The following is a 16,402-nucleotide window of genomic DNA, read 5'->3' as shown; positions in this document are numbered from 1 at the left end:
TGTATGTGCATACTGAGCTCTCTAGCCCTGCCTTTTGGCAAAGTGTGCGTAATCAACACTGCAGCAATAACACTCAAATTATTCTTCTAACAATTCTTGCTTGTCTTTGATTTCAATATTAAATGTTTTATTATGTTTTGGTAATTCTTAGGCACTTTGTACACCTGGTTTATATAAAAGTGCAACCAAAAGTTTTACTTTTTAGCAACGTTTTCACTCATGTAAACAGTTCTGCCACGTTCCCATCATGTATGCTAGAGAGTTCTAAACATTTCAGTGTGATTTTGCTTCAGTGTTCAGCTTCAAGAAACATATTAGAGAAAATCAGATATAGACATAAGTTTGCATGCCCAGAACATTGTGTATACAAGTTTAATATTTTGAAAAAACTTTACTACAGAATTTAAATACAATATTCTGAAAAATAAAATAAAAACAAGGCTCTACCATGAGAGTGTCTACATTACAACATGGAAACTGTCCAAACAACAGGTAACACCTGTTACTAGCTTTTGCCAGGATTTAGCTGTAGTCTGTTTAAAATTGTCATTTCAGGTTAACAAGGCGGTTTGTCTGAGTCGTGGTAGCGCTACTGCACTTCATGGGACTGGTAACCGCTGTTGGACAGAAAAGCACTGACTGCATCCATTTGCCTGCCAATATGTCCTGTTTGGTCACTCTTCTGCTGGATGGCTGACATTTACTGCGGTGTCATCTTGGCTGCTTCAGCTTTTATAAGTGAGATGAGTTCCAGGTTAATGAGGAACACAAAGCGAAGACCTGCAATCTAAAGATTTGGATACAGCATGTTAGGGCTTTGTCTCACTTTGTACCACTCAAATATATCATGGTTGTTCAATTTAAATGCTAAACAACTTGTTTGACACTCTCCACACACCTCCACCACTGAGTTGTTGTTAAGTTTCCACTTGTTGCCCGACAGGACTGGTCTGCCATCAATGTAGATGGGTCGTCTGCCCTCATTGGCGATGAAGAAGTCTCCATTATTCTTCAGTTTAATAATTCCTGTAGACATTAATATGATTAGTCATGGTAGTTTGGTTACTTTCAGCAACATCAGAGGGGATCGATCTCTGCCAGTTGAAAGATTACTTCGTTTTAACATAAAAATAAATCGAGAAAATCAACACAGGTATAAAATCAACTGTTGACTCAAAAACTAAAGCTTTAGTGCATTACTTCTTTATATTAATGAACGTTTGTTACATTCAAGCCATTGCCAAATTAGTTGATATAAAGCTAATTAAGACTATCAGCTCCACACAACTCTCTGTATTTCTCAGTATGGCTATGTTTAGAAATGGTTGTTGTCCAGCGACTTTCGCACACAGAAATCCAAGTGAAGATAATTACTTCTTCAGAAAAGTCCATGTTTTTTTAATCCTCTGTGTCCTCCTTGGCTGCTAGCAACTGTGTGGAGGAGGGGTGGGGGTGCTTGCAACTGTATTCCTAGCTTTCTAGCATGCATGTCTTTATGGTGGGAAGAAACCGGAGCACCCAGGGGAAACCCACGCAAACACGGGGAGAACATGCAAACGCCACACAGAAAGGCCCAGAACGACCTGGAAGAAACTGAGACACCGTGCTGCCGGTGGCTCAGTTTTATTGTGTGGTCGGCACACAATAAAAGTGTGCCGACGGGAACGCGGTGAAGAATTAACCAAGCTCCTGGAAAGTACTACACCCAGGCCAGCGCCCTTTAAAAGGAACTATATCAGGATAAAAATATTGACCTTGGTTCCTCTGGTTAAAAACACAATCTGGGTTCTTGCAGTTGAGATAAGCTATATTTTGTGTTTCAGAAGCAATATCAAAGCGTACTTTACACCCAAGCCTGGATAACTCAAATGTCACATATTCATGTTCAGTGCACATCTTAGCCAAACTCACTTTCAAAAATATAACGATCAACATTAAATAGGCTAAATAATCTCAACATCAAAAAATGTAACATTAATAAATAAGTAAAAGTAGTTGCTTCAAAACCTTAAATTGTGAGGAATGTTTTACTGATTTCTGTCTTTTAAAAACATTGTTTTGCATTTACCAGTGTTACGTTACAGTGTACAAGTTTATTCACCTTGTTTTCTTGATATTTTCCAGGCAGGTCCTTCTAGTGACAGATCTACATCTATCGGTTTGTCCTTGGTTGCCCTGCCCAACGTAATCTGTGTGAACATAAATAAATAAGATCATTATCATCATAGTGAAAATACATCTCAGACATTCTCTCCTTCCATTTTCTTGTCACAAAGAAGATACCTCTACATTTCGTCTCTTTAACAACTGTTTCTGAAAGATGGCTTACCTCTCGCGATCTCATGAGGTAGCGTACCATTCTTCCTCGTAACGCTGCCAGTGTCTGGTTGTCAAAATCAGGCATGCTCATCCCTGATGACACACACAGACACAAAATAGTTTCACTAAACTGGATTCCTCAAAACAAATATATCTTTGAAAAGGCATCTGCTCGCTTACATACCCGTAATACTGTCCACGAGGACCTGCCAACGAGGCAACTCCTGCTCCAACTGTCTGATCTCTCTTTTTTGGTGACGATCGGAAATCATCAGCTCTGAATTTAAAGACAAAGGGTAAGAACGCTTGTGTAAACAACATCAAGATGATCAAAGATTTAATTGATACTGTGCAAGATGAATCGCATTGAACTTTCTTCCTTATCCAATTTCTCACCATGTTCCAACACCTCATCTCTACTCTCCCTGTTTGAAAGGAAATGCAGGAAAATGGATCAGCGTTGAAAATTCATCGACGTATAATACTTAAGTGAGAAAATAATAAAATACTTTCTTAACAGTGACACAAACATGACATACATGACACAAATACTGCAAAAATGAAAGACTATCTTACTTTAACTTTACATCATCAACCATCTGCTCAGCATCAGAGAAGTTGAGGACCTGGTCACCTTTAGGAAGAGGCTGGACTGCAGCACGCAATCAAAGCCAACAAGACAATTACATACAGAAATGTTACACTCATCACTTTAAAGTAAACAACACCCGGGGTTTTCTTATATTCCACACTAAAAAAGGCTCACACTAAAGTTTTTACTTCGTATGAATATTCAAAAAGGGTAGGGTCTTTATTGTCGATCCAGATTTGCATTCATCATTTCAGAGAGGCCTAGTACATTTTTTCATTAATGTGCTAAATAAGTGTAATACAACCAAGAGGTAAATGAAAAATATTTGGTGAATTAAATAAAAGATTATCAGGGAAGTAATAGTGGACATTCACTGCAGTTCTATCATTAGGCATGTTACACCAAAAATAACATTTAACAATTTTGAGCTCCATGCCAGTTGTGTCATCTCCGGTCTAAGATTTGTTCTATATTTTAAATCGAAAAATATAACATATTGCAGTTTCCTTGGAAGAAACTTAGTTTTATTCACAATTTGATGTGCATTGGAGTACAAGAGGCAGTTTTTTTTCAGTTTGCCAAAATAAAACAAAATACATATTAAAATGCTTGTAAGTTTAATTGGTATAATTGTGTAAGTAACTCAACTTACCGCTCTGGTCATCCAGTAGGTAATACTGCTTCAGTAGCTGCCAGTGTACCAGCAAGCTCTTGGGGGTGCGAGATGGGTGAAAGACACCAGGGTGTTTGCTCAGAAGCTCCTGGAACATGTCCAGTTTGGGTTGACTAGTCTGTTCAGTGACAAATGTAACACAAAACCGCTTGTGAATGCAGCAGTCAAATGTATACATTTAAAAAGTATGCTTAAGTGAATACACAAAAACATGTTTAAAGTGATTATTATTAAAATTCTCAACCACTAGACTGGTAGCTTTAAGCCAAATAGACTGTTTGGTATTTTATGTTAGTTTTTCTTTACTACAACAGTGAAATGTTCCAAAAGTTCCAGTTTCACTTACTGAGCCAATCTTAGCCAGCAGTGCCTCCTCAACCTGACTGAAGAGAGCTTTGCTTTGGATTGCTGCAATGGCTTCTGGGTGAAGCTGACGCATGGCCTGCCATGCAAGCCTAAAAAGACAACAGAGAGAATGTTTTTACTTAAATGGGTAAATAACATAGAAAAACTTAAATAGACTTAGGTAGAATTTAAAGTAAAGCTGCTGCCGGGTAAGTCTTTTCTTACTTTGAGATGACAGGATCGTAGAGGAGAGCGTACCACCTCTCATTAATTTCCCGCAATGTAAAACGACAGCTGAACTTGACACCCAAATGAACAGAGGTTAGGTCTGTGGTCTAGAGACAAATACAGACTCATTAGAACAAAACTGACAAACTGAGTCATACAAGCTAGTCACATTCATTTCTAAGCATTATGCGTTCTTTCAGACAATAATTTAACATTTTATACAACTCACCTGCAACACTGCATTTATAAGAAGCAGGTCATCAGTGGGTTTCCATCTTCCCAAGTCTTTAGTAATATGTAGAGGCTGCTTGCTTTTCTTTACTCTTTTGGTGATGGGCGCAGGGTTTACTAACATGGTGAGAGGCGGTGTGAGAGCATTTCCTGATTTTGTTACCTGACAGAGTTGCATAAAAAGGCACAAAAAATATCCATCAAAGCTGTGTAAGCTTATCATCTTTGCCATGACATCCTGTAAAGCTGCATAAACATGATCCACAATAAAACCATGAGGTAAAAAAAAGAGAGAGAGGCAAAGTACAGTGGAGGCAAATGTCATTATTGCTTCTGAAATTGGTTGTGCATTGAAAAGGTCAGCAGCAACAAGGTCAAAGTTGAAATTATTTGTAAATAAACTTTGAGCGCAGCGCTTGGCGGCAGTTCTAAGCACTGTAGGGAAATAAGGGTAGCACTCTGCCTAGTTGGGCGGCAACTGTCTCCGAAAAAGAATAGAACAGCCAACTTGACCAACTGCCACTTTGCTCATTTGAGAGCCATGATGTCTCTCTCTCATGGGTGGGCAAAATTCTCTGGGCGGGCAAAGCTGAGAAAGGGGAGGTAACCTTATCCCTTATGACCTCATAAGAAGCAAGATTCCAGATCGGCCCATCTGAGCTTTCATTTTCTCAAAAGGGAGAGCAGGATTCCCAGGGCTCAGTTTACACCTATCGCCACTTCTAGCCACTGGGGGACCATAGGCAGGCTGGGGGAACGCATATTAATGTTAAAAACCTCATAAAGTGACATTTTCATGCCATGGGACCTTTAAGAATGTGTGGGTTCTACGGTATTATGTACCTTCTTTTTCTCACTAGATGAAGGTTCACTCCCTGAACAGCGGACAGGCTCTATGACAGGAGGGCCTTTGACTCTACTGGACGACTTCACAAGACTGCTCTCCACCAATTCATCGTCAAATTTCTTCCTCTTTATTGACCTAAGGACAATGTGTAAAAATATACAAAAACATAAAGAGCAATTCTTTAAAGATTTGCAGATCCACCACAGAACAATATCAAACACTGGAAGCAGCATTAAACAAAACATCTATGCCCTTATGCAAACAATATACATTGATTATGTTAGTAAACAACTGGAATAATGCAGTATACAAGAATATAACTCCAACCTGGAGGAACTTCTGCGTTTGGGAACACCACTGCCAAACGCTTGTGTTGCCGTCCTTTTCACATCTTTCACTCCGAGTGACTCTTCGTCCTCTGACCGACTCTGTGCACCAGCTACTGCCATCGGTGCACCAACTGCAGGGTCACCTGTTTGCATCTGTTCAGCCACAACATGAAACACATCAGAAAATTACATGGTGAGACTAGACATCCTTAGGCTCAGGTCGGCTCCATAGAGTTGCAGTGTTACAATCCAACAATAATTTAATCTCTTCTAAAAGAGCAATAGGCTGTAAAGGTTGAGTTAATTCTGAGGTGAGCAGGAAGGACTATAGGAGCATCCCACTTTGACAAGCAGTTTTTTTCATGGCGGGCTCTAATGGGTAATGTTACTCGGTATAATAATAATAAAATAAAAAATCTGACTTCACCCGTTTATATCAATTCAAGTTATTCCATGTAACAATTCAAATTAACACCCTAACGACAGTGCATGCCAGCATTATAGTGCAGCTTTAGGAAACATTCACGTCAACGTTATAACCACACAGATAACGAAAGTAATATATCCCCAATGTTACTTTAAAACTCTGTGTGAGACCAATTTTCAAGCAGCTGTGTTTTTGTTGATGGGAGTCTTAGCTAGCTATGCCTTTGTTTACATGCAATGTTAGCCATAGTGCCTCTTCTTTTGCGTTCAATGTAAAATATTTAGTATAAAATAATTAGCTGTGGCAACGAAGATAGCCCTTCCAGAAAATATTGCAGTACAGTATGTTTGGTTAGCCAACACAATTTGACTAAAAACACGGTCGTTTATATTGGCTAGTAACGTTAGCTACTACAATTCGCTTAGCTAACACAACGGTCCTACGATAGCTTGCTAGCTAACGTTAGTTTACGTTCATTAAAAAGCTAATACAACTAGCTACGCTGTTTTCTGACTCACCTTTCCTCGCTACTTTCCTTCGTGTGTGGCTGGTCCGTTAGCTGGAGTCTGTGTAGTCTATTTATGCCCCTTAAACACCTCGGTAGCTAGCTACATGGCTAACGGGCTAACTGGCTACATAAATTTGACGTATAAGCGGCCCTGCTAGTCTGCCTTCCTTCCTGCGAGGCGTTATCGCGGTTGGCAACGTTACGGCGCACTACTGCCTCCTTCTGGACTGGAGTGTAAATCTTGATTAATCTTTGTATATATACAGTACATATGTGCCGTATTGGCCTGGGTATTTTACACACATAAATGATTTACACGGGACCGATTCTGTGATCGAAACTTGTTAACTGACGTTAGCCTAAGTATTTTTTTTTGCATTTTGGGAATCTAACCAGTACACTGACTTATTTTTTATTTAAAACAACATTTTAATATGTTGCATATCCCTACTTCTAGCGTACTTCTACTAGTCGCAGTTGGCTACTAGAACTAATGGCCTAAGTTCAAAAGCCAGAAACTGTGAAGGCCAATCTTTACTTTATTTGAAGTGATTTTGAATTAATCTATATATGTGTAAATGTCCATAAAAACTATTAACATATCAATGTAAAACATATTTAATCAACTCTCTGTCTTGTCTTACTTTCCAATATTCCAAGAACCATCACCTTCCTGAAAACCATGGGGACACTACAGGGAATAGTAGGCTTCCTTTAAATGCATGTGTTTGGGATTAGTCATACTTTATTGCATGTTATAGTACACAAAAAACAGCTCAGTGGTTTCTTTTCCTTTTCACAACAGGAGTCCTAAACCTTTCCAGTGTAGGCATTCTGTATTTTTGATGCCCTTGCAGGTTTTCCCAGTATAGAGTAACAAAATCAGCATTTCTCTCTAATCTCTAGTGGTGTTACTCCCAAGATCCATTATTCCCACAGTCAAATATTGGCCTTTAGCTTCAAAGTCCTCAAACATCTAGTAAGTGTAGTACGTACATCTAATAAACGTGCAATAAAAAATGTGAAAATACTGTAAATACAGTTTACTATTTATTTATTCTGTTTAATGATATTTATTATTGTGTGTTTATTTGTTTTTTCAAATTTTTTTCTTATCCCTTGCTGCTGTAACAGTGTGAATTTCCCCATTGTGGGATTAAGGATTTTGACTTGATATATATAGAGCATATATATAGCCCAATATATATTATAACATAATTTGGATTGTAGTTTTCAGAGCTGATGTAACATTTTGAATGCTAATTAACAGGATTTTTGTATTGTGATTTACATTTGGATGTTTAGTTTTAGGTTGAACATCGTTTGGCACTCCATCTGCCGTGGAGTGATTTGGTCCAAATTATTGACCCACAGCTGCTGCATAAAGCACACACTACACACTCCACGTGGTCAAGACAGACTTTAATTCTCTGTGTTTTATTTCTTAGAAATTTCTGCCTACGTGCCAGGTGACTGTTCACCATCAAAACACGTCTGATTGGTTAGACTTAAATCTGATGCAGCTGATAGTGTCAGAGCTTGAAGCAAATGCTGCATTGATATACCCTGATTCTGATTGGTTTGGCCAAATAAAATCAACAAATAAGTCCAACTTGAAATCTTTTAATAATATTTACAGTAACATTTTTAAATGTGCTAAATTAGAATAAATACAGAGTTCAGGTACTGAAGCCTATTACATTTGCAAAATGGTGCTATATCACTCATGGTAGGTTCAAAAATGTTAAAAAACACATACAGTTGCATTGTGTGGCACTGTTGAATTGTGGTATGTATACATTTACAGTACATTCTAAAGACCATACAGACAAAGCCTGAGTGCAGAGTGGCCTACGTTTGGGATTTAAACAGAGGCACCATGCTTAGGGTTTCAATTTCAACAGCTGCCATTCCTTTTTAAAAAGGTGCCTGTCACTAAAAGTTTAACATAAGCACCTTAAAAATACACATTGAACATCATATCTACACAAAACTCTCACGTTAGCTCAATAAGAGCTGAAGAAATAGCATTCCATGTGCCAGTCTGAGACTCTTCTTGAATAATTTACGTCACACTGTCTATCTCAGAGAAACACTCTTGAAATGAATGTTTGCACGACCAGGACACATATAGACGCATATAGTTAAGAGTCAAAATTAGATTTAGGAAGGGGTTACTTGGAAGTCAACAATCAGCTTCAAATATGTTCCCAGAAATGCAAGATGGTTTGACTCACTTTAAGGCTAAAGTCTGAAGATTGTCTACAAAAACATACTGAAGGAGATCTCTGGTTTCCTCATAGCCTCTGCAAATAAGTGCTTCATGGGGATTTTATAACCCCACAGTATTTAATTTGGAGTAACACGGCTCCCAGTGGAAAGCCCCAGTGATGAGCTGTCACTGCTCATCCTTCATTTATTTGTCCTTCTCCACACGTCAGCCTCCACGCACCACGTTACAGATACATGTCGTGTCAAAGGTTTGCATGCAAGAGGCTGTGATAACTAGCGCTCTCTACTGCGAAAAGACTCACATACTCGTTCATGTAACCGATCAGCTCAGGAGAGTGGGTCATCGTTCAATAAACTGGAGGCTAATGACATTTTCAGGAACCAGAAGCGTCCGTGTCATGGATTTCACGGAAATCCCTTCAGGGTCCGGTTTCACATCAAACTCTATGAGGATCTAGTGTGAACAGAGAATACAGATTTACTCTAGGGTGACTGCTCATCATGTGCTCAGTGTTGGTTAGTGACTCTTGACTGAAATCCCTGGATTAAGTATTGAAATCAATTCATTTTGAACTGGATTTGCACAACAGCCTAAAACCCCTAAGTTTCTTTCATTATTCCGAGAAAAAATGCTGCAAGAGGATTTGGCTGAAACACTGCCGTTTAATTGGAAACAATCTAAATCACTTGCTAAATAATTCAAATAATCTGTGTACATGCAGCATGTAGCAAAATGTGTTACAGTGTCTTGAGACAAATACATGTTGTATGTCATATGTGATTTATGTATACATGGTACATGAAACATTTTTGAATGACTGACTAGTTTAAAACTGTTTAAAAGCTGTTCTGATTTTCAACAGATAATTAACAATTCAAATACTGCAAAATATACGCATTTCTATTTCTACACAGTAACGGTTTTCATCACAGCAACCAGCAAAAACGTCCAACCAACTCACCCTTGAAAGAGCAAGGTAGAGCTCCAGCTCGGCAATACGACGACCTATGCAGCTGCGTTTTCCCACCCCAAAGGGTACAGAGGCATACGGGTGGTGAGTGTGGTCCTTGGTCAACCATCGATGGGGCTGGAATTCATCTGGATTTTCAAACACCGCTGGATCCCGTGATGTTGCAAAGTGGCACAGGGTAATTAAAGTCTGGATGGAAAGATTTTACTGTCAGATATGTGTAACATTCACATTTAGCCCAGTACAAAGGGCTGCTTACAGTGTGACTACAGATTTAAATGAAAGATTGAAGGATTTCAAATTGTACTAATTTCCTCAACAAACTCACATTTTTAGGGATGAGGTAGCCTCCAACCTGGATGTCTCTCTCTGTAATCACTCTTGCATTGGCAGGAATAACGGGGTACAACCTGGGGGAAAAAAAGTTTAATAATGTAAGCCCAATGAAACTTACAGTCTGAAAATTTGGTCTTTAGGAAATTAACTCAAATCCTTTCAGTTATACCGAAGTACTTCTTTGACTGTGGCCTTCAGGAGAGGCATGCGGGCCACATCAGCGGCCTCCGGTACGCTTCGGCCCTCCAGCACTCTCAACACCTCATCTCGGAGCAATGCCTGCACCTTGGGGTGGCGGGACAGCTCGTACAACGACCAGGACATGGTGCTGGAGATCTGAAAAGACAGGTAGAGTGCAGGGGGAGAGGTTATTAAATATGGGAGAACTTGATGCAGAATCCAACAAAGGAGGTGACAGAGTTATCATGCTTACTGTGTCGACTCCAGCAAGAAGCAGCTCTGTGACGTTGCTGTAGACAGTCTTCATGGGCAGCCCGGTCCGCGACAGGAAGTATGTCAGATAACGGCCCTCCACCTTCATTCCACGGGCAATTTTTTCCGCCTCGGCCGTCAGACGCTGATCAATGTGGCCTTTTGCTACAAGCACAGAGATTAGAGGCCATTATGACAGTGAAGGTGCAGTATGTAATGTAGATGCTAAGACACAGCAAGCTCTGAGCTATCTGGTGTGATTTTTAGTATCCTTCTTAATAAGTACCAAAAGCCATGCATTAATTGCACAGTGATTACTGTATAAACTAGACTTTCTCATAAACTTGCCATCTGTTTTCCTACAGTAATTTGGAGAAAGCAACTAGGCAATAAGGTTTATTATGACCACAGTTTAACCATCGTGACTGATGTTCAAGGCGTCAGCGCAGACAATCTTGTAGTGCGTGAGGGTTAAGGACTTTAATCTCCTGCTTCCTGATCCAGTTTGAGTGATTATTTTAAACAGGTTTGATTCAGATCTAGATGAGTCTTAATGTACTTGAAGAGTGAGTGACACAATAACCCAGTTTCTTATATACCCAGCCATAATGGCAATAATGTAATAATAGTAATAATAATAATAGTCATAATGTGGAAAGCCATAGAGCATGTATGTTTTGGTTTCATGTTCTAATGAAGAGGTTGTGTAGGGTCTGCTAGATGTCCCTCATACATCTTTTTAAAAAAATTATTCTGTTTTCTGTTTTCATTATATCTTCCAATTTTTGAATAATACAATCTTATACATAGAGTCATCACTATCAGAGTTGATATTTCCAATTACTGGTAGGCATAAATATTGCTACCATTTCCCATGCCAACACTGAACGCAAATGATTAAAAGAAATGACCAACCAAAGTCAAACATGTAGTCCCAGCACTGACAGAAGATGTTCCAGGGTTTAGGAAACAGCTGGTGCAACCACTTTGGCATGGCCATGGTAAGGAGCGTCATTACAAACATGGTGTTGATCGACTGGATGAAACGCTCTGTCTCTTCTGGGACAACCTCATCCAGGCAACCGATTCTGGATTCAAACAACACTGAGGAAATTCCTGTGAAAGAAAAGAAAAGAAAAGAAAGGTAAATGAGGAGGCGAGAAAGACATGGGCTGACAGAAATGTACAGTAAACTCAGGCTGCACAGGGAGATGAAACCACATCCAAGGCTTTTTGAAAGTAGCATTTTACGTTTCAACCCCAGTTGGCCCGGCTTCCACTCAACACTACAATCATTTAGTTTGATGCAAAAGTAAATGTTTGAGAGCTGGGCTTGTGACCAAATAGTCACTGGATTTAAACTGTTTAGTTTGGGGGGAATCTGGTCATAGAAAAATAACTGTTGATGACACCTGAGGCAGGAAATGAGCAATGAGTTTAGCTGTACTCAATAGTCCGTGGTTAATCTGAGCTCGTATTAGGCCTAAATTAAGAAAAGTACACACTACAGTACTTAAGTACAATTATGAGGTACTTTACTTGAGTATTTCCAGTTTACTATATATTTCTACTCCACTTCATTTCAGAGACGTTTTACTGGGCTACATTCATCTGACAGATATGGTATTAAGCAGTTTCTAGAATATTATGCAGTGTTATAGGTTAACTACTCAAAAGTATGTAGTAAAGCAGTACAAATTAGCTCCATCTTGACAAACTACAACATTAAGTGCCACTTACTCAGTGATGCAATTTAATATATAAAATAATATAACACTCTGAAATAGGTTATTTTGCTTTTCTTTGTTATAACTTTGAATGCAGAACTCTTACTTGTAAATTAGTATTTTTGTATTGCAGAATATCTACTTTTACTTAAGTAAGGGATCTGAATACTTCTTCCACCACTGGAAAGGTGAGCTAAAGGTTGTTTAATGTAAATGTTAAAACTATTCGGGCACATCGGGCTTTGACATGTATGTATGTTTAAAATGTCAGTGGTATGACATTATACTGCTTCCTGCATGTGGCTGGCCCTAATCACCAATGTTTACACGGTGTAGTACACCCTGTAGTGATGCATGATGTCGCCATGCCTCGGACCTCATGAAACCTTACCCTCGAGGCCAAAGCGATAGAACTCGCTGGCGATGTCATTGACTAGGCCCTGAGAGCATCTGCGAAGGCGAAGTTTGGAAACGAGGTCGCCGACCACGCCATTCAGGGTTTTATCGTAAGCTTCAACTGCTTTTGGTCGCAGCATGTGCTTCCCCAAGAGACTTCTCACCGACTGCCACTCCTCCCCCTCACTAGGAACACACAGAGTAAAAAATAAACAAACACTTGTGTTAGCATAGCATCTGTTCACACAATTTAGCTGAACTAAATCAGTGTCAAGAGTATTTAACTACTTAATTGAAAAGGATTTTGTCCGTTATTTTTCATTCAGAATCAACAAAGAACTAGACATTGGTAACACAGTAAGAGGGTAAATAATTTAAAGTATTCTAAGTCTAACTTCTCAGTATCACACTAACGAAAAGGAAGTCTCAGAGTGATACTTACGATGTCAGGAGTCCATAGTGATGTCCTCGGAGTTTCCTGTAGTCCTTCCAGGAGGAAAGGTCAGAGCGCATGGGGTGCTGGCCCTCCTGCCTCAGTACCTGCTCAATCAGCGCAGGGTCAGCCACATGAACTGTCAGGATTGGACCAAAACTCGCTTTCCACATGGGTCCATACCGCTGCACTCCTTCCAGCTGGGACATTAGAAAGAGAGAGGTGACCTTGTAAAAACCCTGCAGGCTATGAAGTGATTGCCTTTGGATGCACTGTCCTGTAGTTTGAAGCTAGTGAGAAACAAAGATGCATGCAGGCTTTTCTAACCCACTAATGACTGGGTCATTTAACAGGCAGTTTGATCAGCCATATCTTCTTGGCAGTCATATTAACTTAGGCCATAGTGTCTCAAAGGGTTAATTTAGATTAAAGACCCCCCCTCCCCACTCAACAATATGTTTTGCTTATTTTTTACTTCACTTTGGGCTTTCTAGAGACACTACAAGGTTGTTTTGACATTCATCTGCTGAAGGGGAGGGTTATCTGTGCTGCCTTAAGTCTCTCTCTCTCTCTCTCTCTCTCTCTCTCTCTCTCTCTTCTTTCTCTCTCTCTCTCTCTCTCTTTCATGCAACCACTAATATTCCATCAATCAAATGCATTAAAACTATCCTATTTGAACGTCCTGTGCACCAATATATATTATATATTGAAATATATATATATATATGTGTGTGGTATCATTTAGTTCACTATTTTGCAGCCTATAGCCTACTGACTAAATATTAAAAAGCAATTATAGTAATTATTCCCAATCCCTGTTGAACATCATCATGTTACCTGTAACTCGTGCAGCCGCGACAGGCCCCGTTTGGCGAACAAGTCCCAGGCGAAACTGGCGACCGACGGTCCGGGCATGTCGCCCAGAGTCTTCAGTGCCTGCTGCTTGGATGATGCGCCCTCAGCCCACCTCTCCATCCATTTGACCTGGGGGAAAGCGTTCCGGACAGATACTCGTAGAGCTTGTTGCAGCATCCTTCTCACACTGATCATGAAGCGGTGACCTGACGCGGCTTTCTTGGATGTCGGTGCTCATTTTGTTTTCCCAGGCTGGAGGCAGTATTTATAACGCGCGACCTGCTCCTCGAACCCGCGGAGATAAAGCTGTACATTTTTTTCAATCTGGGCCAATCATGGGTGTAAACGAGCTCTAGCCCCGCCCCCGCCTGGGGGAGACCTTTCTTTAACTGTCTATGGGTGAGACTGTGAAGGCGTGAGCTGAGAGGAAGGTGTGTCCAATCACAGGGCTGAGCTCAGACCATCCCAGAGACAGCACACGTGGAGGTCCTGGATAAATAATACATGACTTCTATATGACTTTTGAGGCTTATCTCCCCCACCCCCTGAGGCAGCACTTTGCTCTCTGATAGTCCAGCAGACAGACATGTTTCGAGTGATCACATATGTAGAAATGAGGTCTTGTGTGCTTAATAGACCATGTACCCCGCAGGGCCAGTGCTGTTATAGATCCAATTGATTTAGGTCGGGGCAAAACCTTAAGCAGAAACAGATGAATCAATAAGCACAACAATGTGCCCTAAATTACAATTTGTTCATTCTCAATCAATTACAAACAGGCGTAGGCTATCAAACAAGAAGAGGGCTTAAATGATATGGGGGCTTCAAGCGCAACTTTAAGCAGGGACAGTCTGTGTCTTTTTTTTGTTTTTTTTTTAGATCTGGTGAGACTTTGTTTACCCAGCTATGATAATATATTTTGCTGACTTGGTGGTTTTCTAGGGAGGGAGAAAATCCTGACCTGATTTCCTTTGAACTGGAATTTGTCCAAAGCACCATGTGTGCGGACTGTGAAGTAATAACCGGAGCCGTACTTAGAATCAGTTTTGACATATCCGGCCCGTGTTTTATATGCTCTAACTGGAAATTTTAGCTCACCAGGTCCACAGAAACATTGAGGATTGCAGGGCAATGTCGGCGGGACGAGGAAGTCGCCTCTCAGCATGAAATTACTCTTAGCCTATCCATTATGGTAGGCCTACATTTAAACTTGCACAGTGTTTGCATCATGACTACATCTCAACAGGCTTATGATTTATAAGCCTGTTGAAATGCATCATCTCGTTTCCATGAAGGTTCTGGCAATTCATTAAGCTACATTATAGACTGTATAAAATGGGCTACATCTTGCTAGAGGGAGGTCTGTACAATTTATTTTACTATATCCATAACTCACAACTCACTCATAAATCATTGACATTGATTCATATTTCTGAAAGTAAATATTAGAAGAAAGACCAACTTCAATAAGGCTAAACAAAAGAAGTTATTATTGTGTCTACTACAGTAAGTTGTTTCAAGCAAAGAGAGCCTTAAATCAAAATGTCTTTTTTACAAACAATTACTGCAAAGACTGATCGAATACAGGCTAAGGTGATCAGAGTGTCTTAATAAATACATTGAGGAATAAAAAAACAGCTTTAAATGAATTGGGTAATTAAAAATAATGAATTTTAAAATTGATGACATTTCCTTTGGCATTTTACTTTGACAATTAATCATGTTGATAGGTATGCAATGGGTATTTAAAAATAAATCTACATTAACTATTGTTAATAACAGTTAAAGGTCAACACTGGGATTCAGTATTATTATACATAATATCAGCATAATCCAAAATAGGTAGCCCTAGCAACATTGGGGTCACAAGTTTTTCCTGACATTAAAAGAAAAGTAATGTTTGGACCTTTAAACCATGCACAGACTTTGATTAACTTTAATACAACAGCATCAACGGTGGAGCTCAGAATCAGTAATAATTTCAAGGTATTTTACAGAATCATCATAAAGTAATACAGATCCCTCACTGTATATCATTTAAAAAATATATTTTGTGCCAAGAAGTTCTCTAACCAAACACATTTGTGTGTGTAGTCCCTGTAATGCGATCTATAATCATCCTTTAAAATATAATCCCCCACATACCAGGCCATAACACTTTTAAATCATAAGTTATGACCACAATAATGTTAAATATCTAACAGTACCACAGATAAATGATAATCCTATAGGAGCATATATAAATTATTGCAGCTTGAAGGAGAAATAGCATGAAAATGAGCCCAGCTGCTTACTAAAGGTTGTTAAAAATGACCTACTGCGTTTTTCTGTCTACTTATAACGACATGCAGAATACCAGCCAACTCCTGCAAGATTATCCAGCAGATTTACTACGGGCCTGCTGCCCTGGGCTGTTCTGAAACTTTGTCATAAACAGACAACGTGGAGTTTTTTCCTGAGTGAAACAGTGATTAAGAGAAATGAAGTCCACACTGCATCATCACATGGCTGGTCACCCTGA

The 16,402-nt window shown here is 39.6% G+C and overlaps 2 protein-coding genes across 4 annotated transcripts; both read right to left on the bottom strand.

Moving 5' to 3' along the window:
- Nucleotides 1-356: 356 nt before the first annotated feature.
- LOC116687231 (microspherule protein 1) lies at nucleotides 357-6,714 on the bottom strand. The gene is made up of 14 exons (XM_032512425.1): nucleotides 6,510-6,714; nucleotides 5,563-5,717; nucleotides 5,232-5,370; nucleotides 4,387-4,551; nucleotides 4,155-4,264; nucleotides 3,931-4,039; nucleotides 3,564-3,702; nucleotides 2,896-2,971; nucleotides 2,716-2,744; nucleotides 2,504-2,596; nucleotides 2,330-2,412; nucleotides 2,102-2,189; nucleotides 899-1,026; nucleotides 357-787 (listed from the first exon to the last, which is right to left on the bottom strand). The coding sequence occupies exons 2-14, from the start codon at nucleotides 5,715-5,717 to the stop codon at nucleotides 701-703; spliced, it is 1,401 nt and encodes a 466-aa protein (XP_032368316.1). The 5' UTR covers nucleotides 6,510-6,714; the 3' UTR covers nucleotides 357-700.
- LOC116687227 (25-hydroxyvitamin D-1 alpha hydroxylase, mitochondrial-like) lies at nucleotides 5,552-14,186 on the bottom strand. Of its 3 annotated transcripts, XR_004331497.1 has the most exons (11): nucleotides 13,864-14,185; nucleotides 13,036-13,226; nucleotides 12,589-12,779; nucleotides 11,386-11,586; nucleotides 10,472-10,635; nucleotides 10,208-10,374; nucleotides 10,031-10,112; nucleotides 9,694-9,891; nucleotides 9,006-9,185; nucleotides 6,713-6,715; nucleotides 5,552-5,562 (listed from the first exon to the last, which is right to left on the bottom strand). XR_004331497.1 is itself a non-coding variant. In XM_032512418.1 (9 exons), exons 1-9 carry the CDS (start codon nucleotides 14,074-14,076, stop codon nucleotides 9,072-9,074), a joined length of 1,428 nt encoding a protein of 475 aa, XP_032368309.1. In that variant the 5' UTR covers nucleotides 14,077-14,186; the 3' UTR covers nucleotides 8,107-9,071. The 3 variants fall into 3 exon arrangements, 2 of the variants coding, with proteins under 2 accessions (XP_032368309.1, XP_032368308.1); XM_032512418.1 differs by lacking the exons at nucleotides 5,552-5,562; nucleotides 6,713-6,715 and having other exon boundaries at nucleotides 8,107-9,185; nucleotides 13,036-13,133; nucleotides 13,864-14,186; XM_032512417.1 differs by lacking the exons at nucleotides 5,552-5,562; nucleotides 6,713-6,715 and having other exon boundaries at nucleotides 8,107-9,185.
- Between the last annotated feature and the right edge of the window lie 2,216 nt (nucleotides 14,187-16,402).

The sequence above is a fragment of the Etheostoma spectabile genome, chromosome 4, assembly GCF_008692095.1.
Source record: "Etheostoma spectabile isolate EspeVRDwgs_2016 chromosome 4, UIUC_Espe_1.0, whole genome shotgun sequence".
NCBI classification, from domain to species: Eukaryota; Metazoa; Chordata; class Actinopteri; order Perciformes; family Percidae; genus Etheostoma; species Etheostoma spectabile.
The sequence above is the reverse complement of the archived record's forward strand: the minus strand, read 5'-3'. Positions and strand labels throughout refer to the sequence as shown.

Coding starts and splice junctions, on each gene's coding strand:
- LOC116687231 (XM_032512425.1), bottom strand. CDS start 5,717: ATGCAAACAGGTGACCCTGCAGTTGGTGCACCGATGGCAGTAGCTGGT. Junction 3,703..3,930: donor TGCTGGCTAAGATTGGCTCA/GTAAGTGAAACT, acceptor GTCACTGAACAG/ACTAGTCAACCCAAACTGGA. Junction 2,190..2,329: donor ACCTCATGAGATCGCGAGAG/GTAAGCCATCTT, acceptor ATGTTCACACAG/ATTACGTTGGGCAGGGCAAC.
- LOC116687227 (XM_032512417.1), bottom strand. CDS start 14,076: ATGATCAGTGTGAGAAGGATGCTGCAACAAGCTCTACGAGTATCTGTC. Junction 13,227..13,863: donor CGCGGCTGCACGAGTTACAG/GTAACATGATGA, acceptor CTAATGTCCCAG/CTGGAAGGAGTGCAGCGGTA. Junction 10,375..10,471: donor TTCTTGCTGGAGTCGACACA/GTAAGCATGATA, acceptor CTGTCTTTTCAG/ATCTCCAGCACCATGTCCTG.